Below are 17,972 nucleotides of genomic sequence, written 5' to 3' on the forward strand. Positions count from 1 at the left end.
GTATGGTATGGCAATGAAAAAACTAGAGGCACAGTTTGGCAAACATACATGTGGTGTTGGAGAGATATACGTTATTTTCAAGGAAACAAGGTGTGAGCGAATCTGTGGATTCATTTGTGGCTGATCTGAGGGTACTGCTGGCTTCATGTAAATTCATGGGAAGGGAGGATAAAGTACATGTAGTATCAGTTAATGATGCATACGTCAAATCCTACAATTCAGGAACAGTTGTGGCAAAGAATCCACTTTTGCAGGACGCATTGTAAATTGCAAGGGGTGTGGAGTTTACATGCATGTGCTGAAAGGAGGTCAATGCAAAGCGGGTAAAGAATCTGTACATGCCATTAGAGATAATGTGAGTGAAAAGGAACCCAGGGGAGGGGGGTATGGGTGGGGGCTAGGCGAGGATGTATGTGATATGGAAAGATAACAAAAAAGGGTTGGCTATAGATGGGGGACTGTTAGACAGGATTACATGCAGTAACCTTTGGGAACACTAAACACAATTAGAACTACAGGTGTAAGCACAATCTCGCCTTTGGTACAAGCATGTACTACACAGTTATGTGGTAGCATTGGCTGAGCAGCCAGACTTATCTCAAGAGGGATGTGAGCAGTACAAGATGTTACACAAAGGACTTGGAATCATAGTAGTTCAAACAAACACTTAACTCAAGGTTTCTTGGTAAAAGAATATACATTTATTTACCCATTTAGTTAGAAAACATTCCACTAGTAAGAAACAGCTCAATAGCACACTATAATACACTACAGTACACAACCAATAAGTTTCTGAAAAAGTTAGGCTCTCCTGAAGTGGGAGCAAAATGGCACTTCACTAACTTTCAAAAGGGGTAGAAAGTTGCAAGTTAAAATAATTAAAGCACAATTACTTGCATAGGCAGGGCAAATAGTTTCAGTTCACTACAAGAGGCAATTCCATTCAATAGGCCTGGGCCAAAGTCAATGGTTCAGTGTCTTGGATAGGATAGCACAGTTCTGGTAGTAAACGGTTAAGTCTTTGCCAATGTTCGTAGAAGTAGTTTTCCAGGAAAAGAGTTACATGTCGGTTTAGGACCTAACAGGACTCCAAAGTTGGGAAAGTTTCACAAACTTCCACCGCGGCAGAAAGGATTTCCACACCGCGTTTGCACAGTACCTTATTGATGAAGAAAAGCTGTAGCTGAGGCAGTTGTTCCTGGCAGTACCTGCAGATCTCGCTTTTCCTGAGCTTCAGTAGTGGTGACAAGAAGGAGGACGTCGGGAGTTCCTGCACTGGAAGCAGCCACAAGCTTGACTAAACATCGGTTTTAAGGTGTGAGTGCCTTAAAGTCCATAAACTGGTATCCTTCTCACTGGCTATCCAGTTTTCAACAGCACTCTGATGAAAATTCTACCAGTATGGAGACAGTGTCCAGGTGGCTTACGAGTTGGTTGTTCCCACCAGCTCAAGGGAAGAAGTCGTCCTTGAAGGGCTTCTCTGTAGAGGGAGTTTCAGGCAATTCGGACTTGCAGCAGGGCTTCACCGGGCAAACCAACGGTCCAGGATTGGACGCAGTCGTCTTCCTTCAGCTCGTTTTCGGTTCTTTCATTCCACTGGTCGACTCTGCCTTCCATGTCCCAGAGACCTGCTTTTAAACTGTTTTCTCCCATTCATTCCAGCGTAGCTGCACTCTCCCAGCAGGGTGGCTGTCCTTGCCAGACAGTCAGCTAGCCAATCACGCCAGAGTGCATTCAGGTCTCCTAGGAGACTAAGCACAGGGAGTTTCAGGCACTTCCCTCACATCCTGTCCACCCCAGACACTCAGGCACCAGAGGAGGGCTTCAGCACTGAAGCCCACCAAAGGGTATCAAACAAAGGGACAAAACCTGGTTTGGTATGCAGAGTTAAACACAAGAAGGACCTTTACTAAAAGAAACAGCAAAAAAAAGATTACCAAAGTCTGTTTTTACAGAGGGGTCTTGGGCGCCATATTGAAAAACATGGCTGACCCGATTTTTAGCTACCGGATTCGCGGTCAGGAAAAATCATGGTAGTTTGTTCTAAAACCACTGCCACCAGCCACTTCAAGAGGAAAGGATAACATTTGACTGTTCCATGAGTGTTTAGACATTGGGGATGCTAGGCAACCCCTCCAGCACTCTATATGAAGATAGTGTGTGCTGGGTCTATGAATTTAAAAAGACTAGCAAAGTCAATTTAACTTTACATGCACTGGCAGATGGTAGTCAGTCCCACAGAAGGTATTTAAACCTTGGGAAGTCTAAAAGACACCCCTGTGCCACTTCACTGAAGGTGCTGTGTGACACACAAGAGAAAGATGATGCCTATGGAGTTTGTTTAAAAACTCCATATCCACAGAACACAAAAGTAATACACACATCAAAATATATGAAAGAGTGGGAAAAAAGGCTCACACTCTTCCCAGGTAAAAATTAAATTTCCTAGAAATCCAGCAAAGTTGCTGGGGGTCTCAAAAGGTAAGGGAAATTAGCACATTCTTGAGAATTCTCCCTCCCTAACAGGGACAAACCTCTGCATCAGGGTGGGGGCAAGACACATCACAGGACACTCCCAAGGGGCAATGTACTAGGTGTGGTTTTGAGAAGCATGCTATGAAAGCTAAGGAATGTCCTGTCATGAGGGTTAAGTGCAGGAGATGCGGGAAGATGGGATATTTTGTCAGGTTGCATAAATTGACCAGCAAAGTGCTGGAGGGGGACAAAAGCATTCAGTATGTAAGGGAAGAGAAGGTGGAATGGTTGAATAAAATAATACATATTGTTGGTGAGCTAGTGGAGGATGAAGATGTGAATATGTTTCTCCAGAAGCAGAGATTATTGTGGCAGGCCGTTCTCTTAGAGCATTAGCAGATTCAGAGTCTCCTTACACTATTATTTCAGAGGAGAAGTAAAAGGAGATTTGGGGCAAGAAATTGCATATTCTACAATGTAGTGATATGCGTCCAAGAGCTTACGGTGGAGGGAGGATTGACATTTTGGGTTTTGTGTGGAGCAACATTTCTTATGGTACAAATATATATGGGCAAACATATATGTGGCATCCAAGTGTGATTGCTCACTTGGGTGGTGACATCAAGGCAAACTATGTTTGGAGTTACATTCTGCGAAGGAGTTGCAGGTGAAGAGGGCGAGAATTAATAGATCAGAGAAATTCACAAAGAATGTTGAGACTAGCTTCAAGAGTGTGTTTCAGAAGGCCATTGGGAAGTTAAGAGGGCATTGTCACAAGATCCAATTAACTGCAGATGCAATTAACTGCAGATGCTGTGCCATGTGTGAACAAGGTGCCGAATCTTCCATTGAGTGTAAGAGAGAAAGTGAGGGAGGAGTGACATGGTCTATACAAGCAGGATGTGATTGAACCTATCGAGAATAGTGAGTGGGTCTCCTATTGTTGTGACACAGCAACCTGACGGTCGGATCAGATTATGTGTGTATTTGAGAGATCTAAAACACAATATTTTGCCCAAGGTACACGAGATGCTGATAACGATGGAAGAGGCAGAATGGTATAACACTCTTGATCTTTCATCTGCTTATTGTCAGGTAGATGACCATCCTATGTCTTGCGCGTTGACAGCGTTCATTAACCCCATGGGGGCATACCAGTTCAGATGAATGCCATTTGGTTTGGCATCAGTGTCTGCCGTATTTCAGAAGATAATGGAAGATTTACTTGGCGATATTTCTGGGGTAAAATGCTTCCAGGATGATATCTTGATAGGGCCTAAAGTGAAGCTGAGCATTACGCCATAGTGTATGAGGTTTGCACAGATTGTAGAGCGCAGTTTTGACTGTCAAGCAAGGTAAATGTCAGTTCAAGGTACATCTTGTGTCATATTCTGGACATGAACTGACATGGTTGATGCAATTATGAAGGTGAAATCACCAGAAAATAAAGATGAGGTGAGGTAATTTTTGGGGCCTTATCGAGTTGTACACTAAATTTGTGCAGCACTTTGCTGTGAAAAGTGCAGCATTGTGTGAGCTATTGAAAGTGAGAACGGACTTTGTATGGGGCAGGTGGAAGAGGATGCTTTCAAAAAAATGTAGGAGGAGGTAGCCAATACACCTACGTTGTACAAATTTGATCCTGTGGTACAGACAATCATGATTATGGATGTGTGTGTACCCGGGTTGGGTGCTTTGCTCAATCAAGTTAGGACAGGGGAAGGAGTACCTGTTGCTTTTGCATCTCAGGCATTGACGGAGACTGAGTCAAAGTATTCAACTATAGACCATGAAAGTCTGGCATGTTATTGAGCCTCTGCATATTTTAAAACATATATTTAGGGCATACCTTACAGGATCAGGAGTGATCATAAGTCATTGGTTCATTTGGTTTCGACCAAGGTCTGGTTTGGCGGCATTAAAGATTGCAAGGTGGTTGGCTGCATTGCAGAGTTTGAATTTTGAGGTGGAATACATTCTGGGTCGGTTTAATTCTGTGGCTGATTGTCTGTCAAGAGCCCATATCGAGCTCAGTTTACCGGTGGATATGTAATATATGTAATGAATGGATTGTGCAGGTTGAAGGAACTGTGACAAATGTTTTCAAGAAGGAAGTTTGGTTGGAGGGTGTTAAAGAAGACCAGGAGATGAAGGTGGCAATGGATTATTTATTAATTTAATTATTTATTACATTTATTATTTGCCCAGACCCAAAGGTATCACATTCATTATACTGATCACATCATTATACTGATGGTGGGTGGATGACAGGTGAAGTAAAAGATACGTTAAACACTTAATTGTGGGGTTTGGTTAGAGGTTGATTCTGCCATCTTCTTTGTAGCAAAAGTTAACTAGATGCACTCATCGTGGACACTTTGGTAAAAGTTTAACCAAACAGAGATTACGGGCCAGTTTCTGGGGGCTGGGAAAGGATGACATGGTAGATGAGGAAGTTGGGTCGTGCATTCCCTGTAGTATGAGTAACAAATCATATAAGACTCAGAATGTGGAAATGAGCAGAGTGGATATACCTGAGAATGTGTGGGAGAAGGTGGCAATATATTTCATGGGTCCAATTTGTTTTTTGGGGCAGCAGTGAATGTTTGCCATTGTTGTTGTAGACTATGCATCGAGAAGGTTTGAGGTTGAGTTTGTGGAGAGTATCATAACTAAGTGTATGATCAAGTATCTGGAAAGGTTATTTGCAAGGAAAAGTTATCTGAAGATCATCATCTCGGATAATGGTGTCTAACTGGTTTTGCAGGAAATGTGGCAATATCTGGAGTGTCATGGAATTGAGAATCACACTGGATGGCTTTTTTTAACCCCAAGGCTAATGTTTTGGTGGAACGTACAAACGGGACAACTAAGGAGATGATCCATTTGGCTCGGGCTAATGGCATGGACAGGAGAAGTTGTGTGCTTGAAAGGATGATGGCATACTAGGATTCTCCAAATGTCTTGACAGGGGTTTCACCATTTGAAATGAAAGCAAGGGTGGAGAATGTGATCTGAAATATATCCTCATTGGCTTATGGGTATAAGAGATTATAGAGTGGAGGAGTGTGCGGCTGAGGATCATGGAGTGTGTGTAGGCAATGTAATAAGTACCGAAGGGCTGTTCACAGTATTTTGATCCCATAGAAGTGGTAAAGGTGTGCGAAAGACGTGGTGACGGGAGGCATTGGAGCATGGACCATCTCACCATTGTGAGGCATCCTGAATTGAGGAAACGAGTTTCAGTCAGGATGCAGAATAATGTGGCTGAGGATGAGCGGTGTAAGGATGAATCTTTCTTTGATGGTATGGTTCAGGAAGGTTCATGCTGGTGATGCGGGTCATGGAGTGTTTACGAGGAATGGTGTGGTGAGTGAGCATGGATCGGCTTCCGAAAAGGGGCAGAGGAATGATGAAGAAACTACAATATTGTTGCGGAGGAGAGCAGAGCAGCCGGAAAGAAATGTAGGGAAGGATCAATAGGCCGTACGAGGAGAAGGCCTGCAAAACTTGATATTTTATGGCTGCTTATGTAAGCTTTACACTCTCCTTTGGTATATGCAAGCGACATGCACATTAAAAAACACATTTGCCTTTTAGCCGCTAAAATGAAAAAGTAATGTTTGTGCAAAGTATTGTAGAGTACAGTAGTTTGAAAAAAAAGAAAAACATCAATTGAAAAGGGATGTGATGAAAGCAGGATGAGACTCCAGCACCATCCCAACAGCTTACACATACGTCTTAATAATCTAATTATTAAATAATACAATTTTAATATGAAAACGAAAAAGTATCCCAGAGCTCGCAGTTTACCCCTTCTGTTCACATTAACGAATGTCATTTCCAGTGTTTCGCTGCATAGACCTCTTTTGGACTGCACACTTTGTTTGCTTCTACTCATGCTGGATGTTCCTGTGACAATATTATTATGTCACTAGATACTGGTTGAACCTATTGGTCTGTATGAAGATAAAATACAAGCACATTTGTTGGAAATATGAATAATTGTAGCTTTTTTATTTGCTCCTTTATTTGGATACTTTTCTGTGGGAGAAAGCGATTAGATATATTCAGGATTTACAACGGACTGCTATCTCCCTTAGGAAAAATACCTGAAATGTGCACTTGGTGACCGACATTCAATCAATTTGTATAGCTTTTTACCCAATTTTCCACCAAGAGTATCCTTTGAAAGTCACCATTTTGACTCAGTTTTTTTATCAAAAAATTCTCAGGAGGAGAAGGCCCCTGCCACCCACACCCTGATGCCTCTCTTGGTTTTTTAGAACTCCCTTGCTATGTGCGGTCACTCACTCGCATTCAGAGAATAATATGTTTCTCCTGTTATGAATATGTTATGAATATGGGAAGGATTTTTTGGAGAGAAAGTAGATGCTTCATAAATTAAAAATAAAGTGGCCTTTTCAGAATGATTAATTCCAGCACATTCGATCCATAGAAGACTAATTCCAAGAATTTAACGGATGAGCTGTTTTTTATTTCTAAAAGAAGTTTGCTAAACACAATTGATGTAGTTCACTATCATTGTAATACAAAACCTTGTGGTGGTTAAATAAAACTAAGAAAGTGTGTATGCATTGTAGAGTGCAGATCATAGATCTCAAACATATGTTGCATGTAAACAATTGCTTGTGAGATGATTCAGTAAGAGTGAGTAAGTGCAACTGCATAGCACACTCTACTGTGACTAGTATTGTCTATGCTGTAGAGCCTGTGGTGAATCAACAAAAAGCCTCTGTCCTGTTAGGGCAAGGGGGGCAGTGCAACCCTTCAGGAGCTTTATGCTTCATGTTCAGTCTGGTGTACAATGGTGCACAAATAACTCTTGTAGGAAAAGAGTTTGCTTTGTCCCCTTGCAGACGACTTCCGTTTCAGAAACTGCCACGAAAACAAAAAAGAACATCTTCTGAAAAGGCAGTTTATTATTTATTTCTTGTCTACATTATCTATCAATGCTTATATGGTCATAAGTCGCTTTCTTGTTGGTCATTTGAGGAAGAGCACTGTTTTGGGGAGTTTACTGGCATTGTATTTGATCATTAAGAGCATGAATCTTAATTCAAGATGCACTGTTAATGTACAGCCCCCTACTATTTTCTTCCTTGTTTTAAGTATTCAGAGATGATGTGGTCCTCACGGTTCGGTCAGGCGGATAGCGCTGCCATAATGCAGCAGGTATTTTACCCAGATTTTCTCCTGATTTACCGATTTGAAAGTACTGTCAAGAAAAGCAACCCAGTTGGACCCTGTGTTCTTGCGCTTCTCTCTGCTTGATGAGTTGGCAATCATAAGGAACTCAGATAACAAACTTAGTAATGGGGACAGTCATGAAAAACCTGAGATCCATCATTATTAAGGACCTCTCCAGACTGCTTCTACTTTGTTGCTGTTTCAAATAGATGATGGCACTCTCTGAAGCACAAGAACCTTGATCCCATGGAGAGGCATGCGGGTTTCCCATACCACCTGGTAAACCTCCAGCTCAGTATTCCCGCAAGTGGTTCACGCAGTATGGAGAAGTGGCAAAACAACGTAAACAAAAATGATATTGTTTGAAATATATATTTTTGTAATTGTTCATTTATACAGCGCTTATATACAAGTGAAGTGCTTCAAAGCGCTTCAAGGCTTGAAGGGAGCAAGGGGATACAGTAGTCAATCTTAGGCCTTGAAGTTTCTGAATTATCTAACAAAAAAGTAACTAGTGTACTAGGCCTGACTGCCTTTCTCCTAGTGCAAGTGCATGAAATGTTTCAGGCGCAATCAAACTAGGGAAGGGAGAGAAGGGGGACAGGACAGAACTTAGGGTAAATTCAGGTCATGCAAGTGCACAGACGGAGTGCGGGGAGGGCAAGTATGCCCAGTCCAGCAGGGCCCTGGGTTAAGTGCAGAGAGGTTAGCCCTGTCATGGAACATTTGCTGAAAGTGCAGTAGTGCTGAGCACAGCGCAGAGGCCCGCAGGCAAGTGCAAAAGACTGCCGGAGGAACCTGGACCTGTGAAGCTGTTGAGGTGAACCAGGTGACCAGTCAGCAACAACTGAACAGAGTTAGGGAAGGGAATGAGGAGTGAGGCAGGAAGAAAGGGAGAGGAGGTTAGCAGGGGAGAGTTAGAGAGAAAGAACAAGAGAAGAGGAAGGTCTTGAGGAGTTTTCGGAACTTAAGGAACTACGGCTCAAGGCAGAGAGAGGCAGGGAGGCTGTTCCAGAGGGAGGCACCTGCAGAGGATAAAGATCAACTCCCAAATCTCTGCTTGGAAAAGCGGCTCACCCACAAAGAGGTGAAGAAGGATGAGCGGAAGGTTCTAGAAGGAGATTATTTAGGAAGAGAGCTTTATAGATAGTGTGGGCCCCAGCCCAAAAAAGCCTTGTGTACTATGCAGAATGTCTTGCACTTGATCCTAGCAGCCACAGGGAGCCAGTGGAGGGATTTCAGAGCCAGAAAGATGCGGAGAGAACTAGGGCTCTTGAGACGTCAAGCCTTTGGGGGAAAGTGAGAAAAGGTAGAATGCCTCTGGGGAGGTGCAGCTGGCAGTGGGACTTTTTGGAGATGTCCGAGATGTGAGAAGAGAAGGAGAGAGTGAAGTCGAAAAAGACCCCCAGATATTTTGCCTCACTTGTAGGCGGGGGTGCAGGGCCAAGGAAGGCCGGCCAGTGAGAAATTGGGAAAGTGGGAGCATGGGTCCCAATGGGGACAATCTCTGTTTTACTGGCATTGAGGCAGAGATCATTAGCAGCACACCAAGACTGAAATGTGCATAGACAGTCAGGAATGAGCGAGGAGGAGGCGGAGGGTAGCCTGAAAGAGAGCTGCATGTCATTCCCATAGCACTAAAAGTTAGAAGTGAAAGTAGAGATCCTATGGGCCAGAGGGGCCATCTAGACATTGAAGAACCAAGGGGATAGGTTAGATCCCTGTGGGACATCACAAGTAGAGAGAGTGATAGAGGAGAGAAAGGCCCCAAGTTCCATCTTGGAAGGATGGTCAGAGCGAAAGGACGCAAGCCATGCCAGGGCCAGATCAGTGATGCCAGGCTATCGCAGAGACGGAAGATCAGGATGTTGGGGTTTACCATGTCGATGGCCTAAAAGAGATCGAGAAGAATGAGGACAGGAGAGTTAGAGTCAAAATTAGAAAGCAGGTCTTCACAGGTGTTCAGAAGAGCGGTCTCTGTGCCTCTGGGTGCTCTAAAGCCAGACTGATGGTCATGGTGACAACCAACAGGTTGTGGAAAGGACCTGAAATGTCAGGCGAATCAAGTTGGATGATAAGATCCCCCAGCAGGAGGAGTTGGCAGGAGGAGGAAATGAGAGAGGAGGCCAAGGCAGCCCATTCAGAGAGGAAGAGCAGCCGATAGATGGTGGCCAGGGTAAGAGAGGAGACAGGAGAGAGAGGGAGCCTGCAGACCAGATATTCAAAGGAAGAGTAGACCTGAGTGCAAATGATAGAAACAGGGACCACTCGGTAAGGATCAGGCCAACGCCTTCTCCTGGGCTGTTAGGCCTGGGTACAGAGAGGATCTTGTAGCCTTCAGGGAGAAGTGTATCAAAACTTGTGACAGAGCTGTCCTTGAACCATGTCTCAGTAAGGGCAAGGACATTGAGATCCAGGAGTTGAAGGAGGTTGCAGATATCAGAGGAGTGCTTGACAGCAGATCGAGAGTTAAGCGTGGCAACGTGGAGCATATTGCTGTTTCTTAAAGACTTACGAGGGGGGGTACAGGGGATAGTGGTCCCCCCAGTAAGCGGTGAGAGTGTCTGAGAGATAGTAAGGTTCATTGTAAGGGGAATGCTTCCATATACTGTAGACCTGAGGAATACGAAATATCGTAGTAGAAATGTCAAGGGATATATCCTTGTTTCGATGTGCCTGTTTTTGTCACATTAAGTCCTGTAAACTGACATTGCTTTTTGTTCTTTTGTTGCTTTCAAATGCTTTTTCAACATTAAAACATTGCATTTTTGCACAATTAAAGTACAAAACAAGAAAGGTGGGTGAAACCTGAAGCAGAGTAAACATTTCTAAATTACCGGTCTTGTTCTTGATAAGCTGCGGTCTTTCCTCAAACTCTCCCTCATGCTGTGACGGCGGCGGATAAGAATTTCTTTGGCTTGCTTCTCATTTGTTCCTGTGGTCAAGTTATGCCTGTTGTATGACAGCGTCTGTAACAAAATTGGCATTGGAAACCATTAGAAAAATACGATATTGCACGTTACTGGAAGTCTGTATCACATTTATCATTAAAAGTTTTGATTTTTCAGCAATGCCTGTGAAACCAAAGTATAACATTGTGATCCTATGGATCTGACATCTTAATGTTATATTCAGACGCTTAACACCAAATAAGACATTTCTACAAGTTTACTCATTAGGACTTAATTGGTAAGAATCAAATGTTACTGGCCAAATTGAATTGGGTCTATGACAATTGGAGGAGATTTTACACAAACGAAAACAAGAATCTACAGTAGATGTATGTGTTGTTTTTCAATTCAAAGCAGAGTTTGTTTTGGATGCAAATTCTATAAAACTACAGTCGTAAATCATATAAAATCTGCATCAATTAATCTCAAATGACTGATAATTATAGTACATTATGTCATTAATCTATTCTATAAATTCCTGATTCAATTTCAAAAACCTAAAATGGAAGTTTAACACACATTTACAAATTTGCAAATGCCGGCCCACCTCCAAGGCCCATGTGTAAGGCCTCTGTCTGCTCCGTGGCGGCTGTCTGGCTGGGTCTGAGGGCCCTCAACATACAACATCCCGTGTACACGTTGACTACATTCAGTTCCAGTACCCTGGACTTATTAACTTTCCGGACCCCCAAACACTGGCTGAAGTTCACCTCCCACTTCTAACTTTCTCTGTACTGTTCTCCCTTCGTCTGACACTGTACCTCCTATTTTCCCTTCCTTCCGGAATCCAACTAACTGTCCGCACCTAGTTTGCTGCACATTTTTAACTGTGATGGCTAAATTCAAGTCTAGATGTGCCCAGCAGCTAATGTTTTCACCTGCCCATGCCTCAGTTCCTATCTGTATGCATGCACCGTTTTTTTACTGCGCATTTTTACCTGTCTTGGCTAAATTCAAGTCTAGATGTGCCCAGCAGCTAATGTTTTCACCTGCCTATGCCTCAGTTCATCGAGTGTGCCTCCTGTGCATCCACTGCCTGCCCTGTCCCGCCCCCATCTGAATCATGTCACTCTTACCTCTGTTCCCCTTCTCTTCCGATTCTCAGGCTATCCCTACCCCTCTCTTCCCTTGCCTACCTTCTCCTCTTCTCCCCCTTGCCCCACCTTAGTCAATGCTCTTACACTATCAGAATCGCTGTCTGGCCAAGTACGATAGTCCATGTTTGTTCCCTCCCCTTGCTCCCCTCATCTTTGTGATCATTGCTCTTGCACCATCAGAAATGTAGTCATGCCTAGTATGATAGTCTATAGCTTGCCCCCCCCCCCCTTTATTTGCTCCCCTCTTTGTGATCACTACTCTTGTACTATCAGAAATGTCGTCAGGCCTAGTATGCTAATCTATAGCTTGTTCCTCCGCCCCTTTTTTGCTCCCTTCTTTGTGACCATTGCACTTTTACTATCAGAAATGTCATCAGGCCTAGTACATTAGTCTATAGCTTGTTCCTCCCCTCCCCACATTTTTGCTCACCTCTTTGTGATCATTGCTCTTGTACTAACCAAAATGTTGTGAGGCCTAGTACGTTAGTCGATAGCTTGTCCCCCCCGCCCCTTGCTCCCTTCTTGAGTTCAAACTATGTTAAACACACATCCATGAGACCTTTGAGAAAGGGTTATTCTAACATGATTCTCATTCCCAAGAAACGGAAAGTCCGCGCCAGGGGCTCCAGCTTCCCCACAATGGCCGCCTCACACTGGAATGCTCTTCCCACTCACCTATGGATGATTGAGTCCCACCAAGCATTCCGCAAAGCAATGAAAACCAAGTGTTTTGTCTAATTGTTTGTCTAATTGTTATATGCTCTATTAAAACTGCTGTAATAATGATGTATTGCTCACCTGTCATATATGAAGTCACCTACTTATTGCGCCTGTACCCAAGAGACCACCTTGGTCACCTGTAACCACTTAATCAAAATTTCTTACACACTTCATGTAACAGCGCCTCGATGCCCATGGGCTGTAAGTGCGCAGCACAAATGCAAATAAATAAATAAATACATAAATAAATACATATCTGAAATGTTGTCAGGCCTAGTCCGATAGTTAATTTGCCCATTCTCAATGTCTGAAGGCTTTGAAGAATGTCATTGTATCTTCCCTTGCTCCCTTCCCTCTCTTAAAGAGCTTTGAAACATTCGCGAATAGGCGCTATACAAATAAACTATCATATCATATGTTAATATCACAAATATCTGAAACATATAAAACATTAGTCTTTACCATCTATATAGCTAAAAGTACAGCACTTGCCCACTTAATACATTAACATTGTCTAACTCATAATGTAGTACAACCTATTGACATCCAAGTGACATAATTAATAATTACATTTTGGGGGGAATCATAGCTGCGCTATAGTGCCTGTTTCCTTATATAAACTAAATTAACATATCAGGAGATATAGGTGAAACACTACTGTGCTGAAGCCCTACTTTGAAGGTGGGTATGTCTGTGTTACAACTATCCAAGTGGGTAAGTATTATCTTGCCATATTATTTAGCAAGACAACCAAATAAAGAAATAGGACAAAATATTACATGGAGCCAGACAGTACCCTTTTCTAGAAATAGGAATTATACCTGCCCTTCTCTAATTTTCACGAATTATGTGAGGTTTATTTATTCCATTGAAACCTTTTAGCAATAGACATCCAATGATGAACTCTTGTCTAAAAATATCAATCGGCAGATGGTCAGGTCCTGGTGATTTATCTGATTTTTGGGGACAACAAGTTTGCCTTACTTTCTACTTCCATGAAAGTAAAAAAGTCCTCAGTAACCTGGTTGCCAGTTCTTAGAGGCATTATAGGAATCATCCCTATAGCGATAGGAAGAGACACCTTCAACTTGGTCTTATAGCCTCTTAAAATGAATAAACCATCTACCTTGCAAAATATGTGTGTCTGGAGCTAAGTGCTCCATGAAATCCGATCGGACCATAATCTATCAAAATTCCTTCTAGTTCTTAGAATCAATGCTCTGCGTAAGCGACTTCCTCCTTTTATCCTTCACTTTCCTCTTCTTCCTACTAATCTTCTTATTATTGCCGCTATATTAGCTCAGTGTTTTAAGAAAGACACACGGTATAACGCATGGTATGACATTTTTAGTTGTTCTACACTTAACCGTGATTTAACTTTTCAGAAATTACAGGGCTTGCGGTAGCAGCCCTGTAGTTGTGGTTAAGTTGCTGAACTCATAGGAGGAGCACTTTTTGGGTGGCTTATAACCCCCCCCGGTCGAATCCTCACCAAACACTGCAGACACAGTCTATGGCCTGCTCAGTACAGTTAGACGAAGTTTGACATGTTTTTGTCAAGGGGGGTAAAGTTATAGGTGGGTAACCAAATGTGTGGAAATCCTGATAGATGCAATGGAAAAATATTTTGCTTGCGCCTACTGCCCAAACAGCTTAATGGAGTTTCACCAAATCCACACGAGGAGTGGCACCTTGGTCCTGAAAGCGTGCTTTTGTAACTTTGGTGTAACTCCATCCAGCAGTTTTTAAAAAATGGGTAAAACATTGTTAAAAATTATTTGTGATATCTCGGTCCGGTCTGCAGACTCACTTCTTGATTTGGGTCCGCTGGTGCCTCGGGACCAATCGGAGGCCGCGTGACATCCGCGTACATTGAACATGCCCATTGATTGGCTAATGAAAAGCGTGAGGTGTGTCAGATATTTTGAAAAGCTTGTCATGTTGGATCCGCGGACACCTCCGCAGAGTGCAGACTGCGCAGTGAGAAAAAAGTCTAGAAAACACATTTGGGGTTATGTGGTGGCTGAAAGAGGGCCTGGAAAGGATAGGGGAGTGGAATAAAGTTGACACCTGAAAGTGGATCGTAAGTGGCTGTTGGGTTGCTGTGGGGCTGCACGCTACGTTGGACTCTATTCATTTCATTGTGCTCCTGTGCTGCCGAGTCGGCAAGGAGAAGGACTGTTGGCAAGTTGCTGTTCGCAACACGTATATTAAGCGTCATTATCACGCTGCTCTCCCAGCCACGCCCCCACCCAAGTTCAGCCCATTTTTCATCGCAAAGCCGCTTACATAATCCACTGGGGCCGCGCACCTGCACGCGCACCTGCAAGTAGATCGTAAGTGGCTGTTGGGCTGCTGTGGGGCTGCACGCTATGTTGGACTCTATTAATTTCATCGTGCTCCTCTGCTGCCGAGTCGGCAAGGGGAAGGACTGTTGGCAAGGTGCTGTTCGCAACACCTATATTAAGGTGACTTTGCCTGTTCACTAGCAAGCCGTGTTAATTGCTGGAACTTCACTGTTTGGACTCTGTTTGAAGTGTTTGGACTCTAATGCATGACTTGAGCCTCGCTAACCTTTAAGGCTTGCTAATATCTTTTTTTCTTCTCTCTCCGTGCGTCATTTTAATGCAGCGCTGTCATTATCACGCCACACTTCCAGCCGGGCCCCACCACTGAGTCTGGGGGGGGCCAACAACGTAACCTTAGTACCAAGTGAGGACATTAAAATATTAGTTCAACAAGCCCTCACGAATCTCTTGGCAGATTCAAGTAAACTTGGTTTTCAATTTCCGCTCCATTCTAATTGGGCCTCAGAAAAGAACATGCCCCCAGGAAATACTGATATGATTGAAAGAGACTCTACAGTACCCCAACCTAAGAGCGGGACAGAAACAAAAGGGATCCCTCTGGCTCCCAGGCTTATCATTCCATTAAAACATGGGGGAGCGAGGGAGGTTCATCCTGCTCATAATTTGGAAACTATGTGTCCCCTGATAGGACAGGATGTAATGTTAAATCATTCTAGTACGTTTCTGCATAAATCTGGCGTAGAAGCACGATTTACTAGCATTTATCATCAAGAGGAAAGAGACTCTCCCGTAAGGGGCAAAAACTATGCTCAATATAAGGAATGGGAGGAGGGCCCCTGTGAGGCACGAGCAGCCGATACAGGTAATAATAATATCCATTTGCTGGGAGGAAATGCTCATTTAGATGAATTGAGCAACATAATGGAATGGAGGCCACCTCATTTACTTGACTTTCCCAGTGTCATGCTGAGTTTTATGTTCTCCCAAGGTGGTCCGGTGGCACTAAATCGTGAAAAAATGTTACCCTCTTTAGAGAGGTGCCCAGATTATCCTTGATTTCCTCAGAAGACATTAAACTGATCCACTATATGCATCCTGTCAGGTTTGATTACGTAAGGCTGTTTTTTTATTCACAAACTATTTTAGAACTTGTTATGTCGGAAATTGATGCTTTGTACTGCTATCGTTTCAATTTAGAACACTGTAATGATCGTTTCTTAAGGCTGGGGTTGCCATACAGTGGACGAGTTCAAATGTCTAATGCATACAGCAAAACAAACAAAATACGAGCGGGAGACTTCTCTGCTTCCATCATCGGAAGCCGATTTGAAGTGGCTTGCGCAGTCACTTAGAGAATCTTTGGTAAAAATTCAAGCACTTCAAGAAAAGCTATAGATCGCCTCTCCTTATTGTTTAGTATCATGGAATTCTAGAGGCAATCGTGCTCTTGAGCTACCTTCCCCTAGTGCAGCGCTCCTATATGATACTAGTATATTCTGCATTCAGGAATCTTGGGCCTTGTCCCCTCTGGTGTTGGCTGGCTTTTTCATACATCAATTACTTGCTGTCAAAAAAGCCAAAGGTAGACCGTTTGGTGGCCTGCTTATTGCTGTAAGAAATTCCCTCTTATTTAAATGTATTAAATTGTTAACGATTCACAGGGGGTGTATTGCTATGCATTTGAATTCTCTACAACCTGATTTCCTGTGTTACTTACTGATTATTAACTTGTATTGGTGCCCAGATTTGAAATTGAATGAATTTATTGAAATTATAGATGCCATCATTCAAGAGTGTCAAGAGTTATATAAAACACTCAGTATCATTGTTACAGGGGTTTTCAACGCCACAGTGGGTCCTGTGAACCTCCGGTTATACAAGGGTCAACGCACTAATCCCAAAGCGTGCTGTGCTTCTCGTAAAATATTGCAGGGTGCTATATGGTTTCGTGCCCTCTCTGATTGGGGCTTGTTCTGTGTAAATTATCTTTTGGGAATCAACAAGGACTCTAAAACATGGACAAATGGGACTGATTTCTCTACCATTGATTATGTTTTTGTCAGTTCGACTTTATACAAGATAATTTCAAAATTTTGTATAATACCCACAGACGACAGTGATCATTGTCTGCTCAAAGTAACTATTCAAATCCCCCAAGCTCCCCCTATGGGGACCTTTAGGCAATGGTTGGACTTAAACAAAGCAGGCAATAGAATTAATTGGCACAGCGACAATATTCAGAAGGTCAATAAGGTTTTTTTTCAAGATTTTGAAACCAAGGGTTTTGATAATGTCATGATGCCTGCCCCCGGGAAACCAGACCAGGCCCAGCAGCCCCGGAAGCAGGCATCACGCCTTTTGGAGCATGCCCAAAAGCCCCAGTTAGGGGCTGTTTGGGTGCAGTCTTGGCGCCTTTGGCGCCAGGCTCATAAGAACAAAGTCAGTCCTGGCGCCATAGGCGCCAGGCTCATTTATGAGAACTTACCTAAAGCAGACCATGCTGCTTACTCACCTGATGCAGACCATGCTGCATGAAGACCTAAGCCAAATGAGGCTTAGGAGGGATTATTTTAATGCAGGGACTATTTTCTTACCTGGGTTGGGCAGTGGAAGAATACTTACCTGGGACTTCTTCCAAAGCTATTTAAGCCACGCCCGGACAGCCACACGTGCTTCGCGTTATTCTGCAGTAGCAGCGTAACGCTCACCGTGCCTGCAGCAGCTTCCAGTCTTCTGCCACGCCCGTCTACACTCCGGAGCTCCTCAACCCTGCAAGGAAAACAGAAGGAAAGGTTAGAGCAAGAGTTTATTCATACTCACCTGAATCCTGCGTCTTCCCGACTTGGACCTGGAAGAAAGAATCCATTAGTCGCTCTTGCCGCGCCTCCTGCAACGCCGCGCTGAACTCACCTGTTGCCATTTTCAGCATTCCATCATGCTCCTCTTCAGTCCGCGGCCGCTCTTCATCACCTATGGACATAAAAACAATAAGGTGAGCAACAGAGAGTTATCTAAGGCAACAAAGGCAAATATTAAGACTTACTTGAGATCACCGGGGATACTCACCTAATCTCGGGTCGGCACGACCTTTTCCGCATATCCGCTGCACCCCGGCCCCTATGGGGAAACATTCCGTGACAGACTTACCCGGTTGCGGTAAACGCTTCAATCCACGGATCTTCCTCCGAATAGATGCCTGAAAAGGAAAA

General features: G+C 43.5%; 1 protein-coding gene across 1 annotated transcript in view; it reads right to left on the minus strand.

The window, feature by feature from the left end:
• The window catches only part of LOC138526326 (sodium/hydrogen exchanger 2-like), a 680,323-nt gene that overhangs the window by 48,457 nt on the left and 613,894 nt on the right, over positions 1-17,972 (minus strand). The window contains exon 10 of the mRNA XM_069636927.1: positions 10,524-10,655. Coding sequence (XP_069493028.1) covers positions 10,524-10,655 — 132 coding nt within the window. The remainder of the gene's footprint in view (positions 1-10,523; positions 10,656-17,972) is intronic.

Source organism: Ambystoma mexicanum, chromosome 7p (assembly GCF_040938575.1).
Source record: "Ambystoma mexicanum isolate Mex_15411 chromosome 7p, UKY_AmexF1_1, whole genome shotgun sequence".
In the NCBI taxonomy this organism is placed as follows: domain Eukaryota; kingdom Metazoa; phylum Chordata; class Amphibia; order Caudata; family Ambystomatidae; genus Ambystoma; species Ambystoma mexicanum.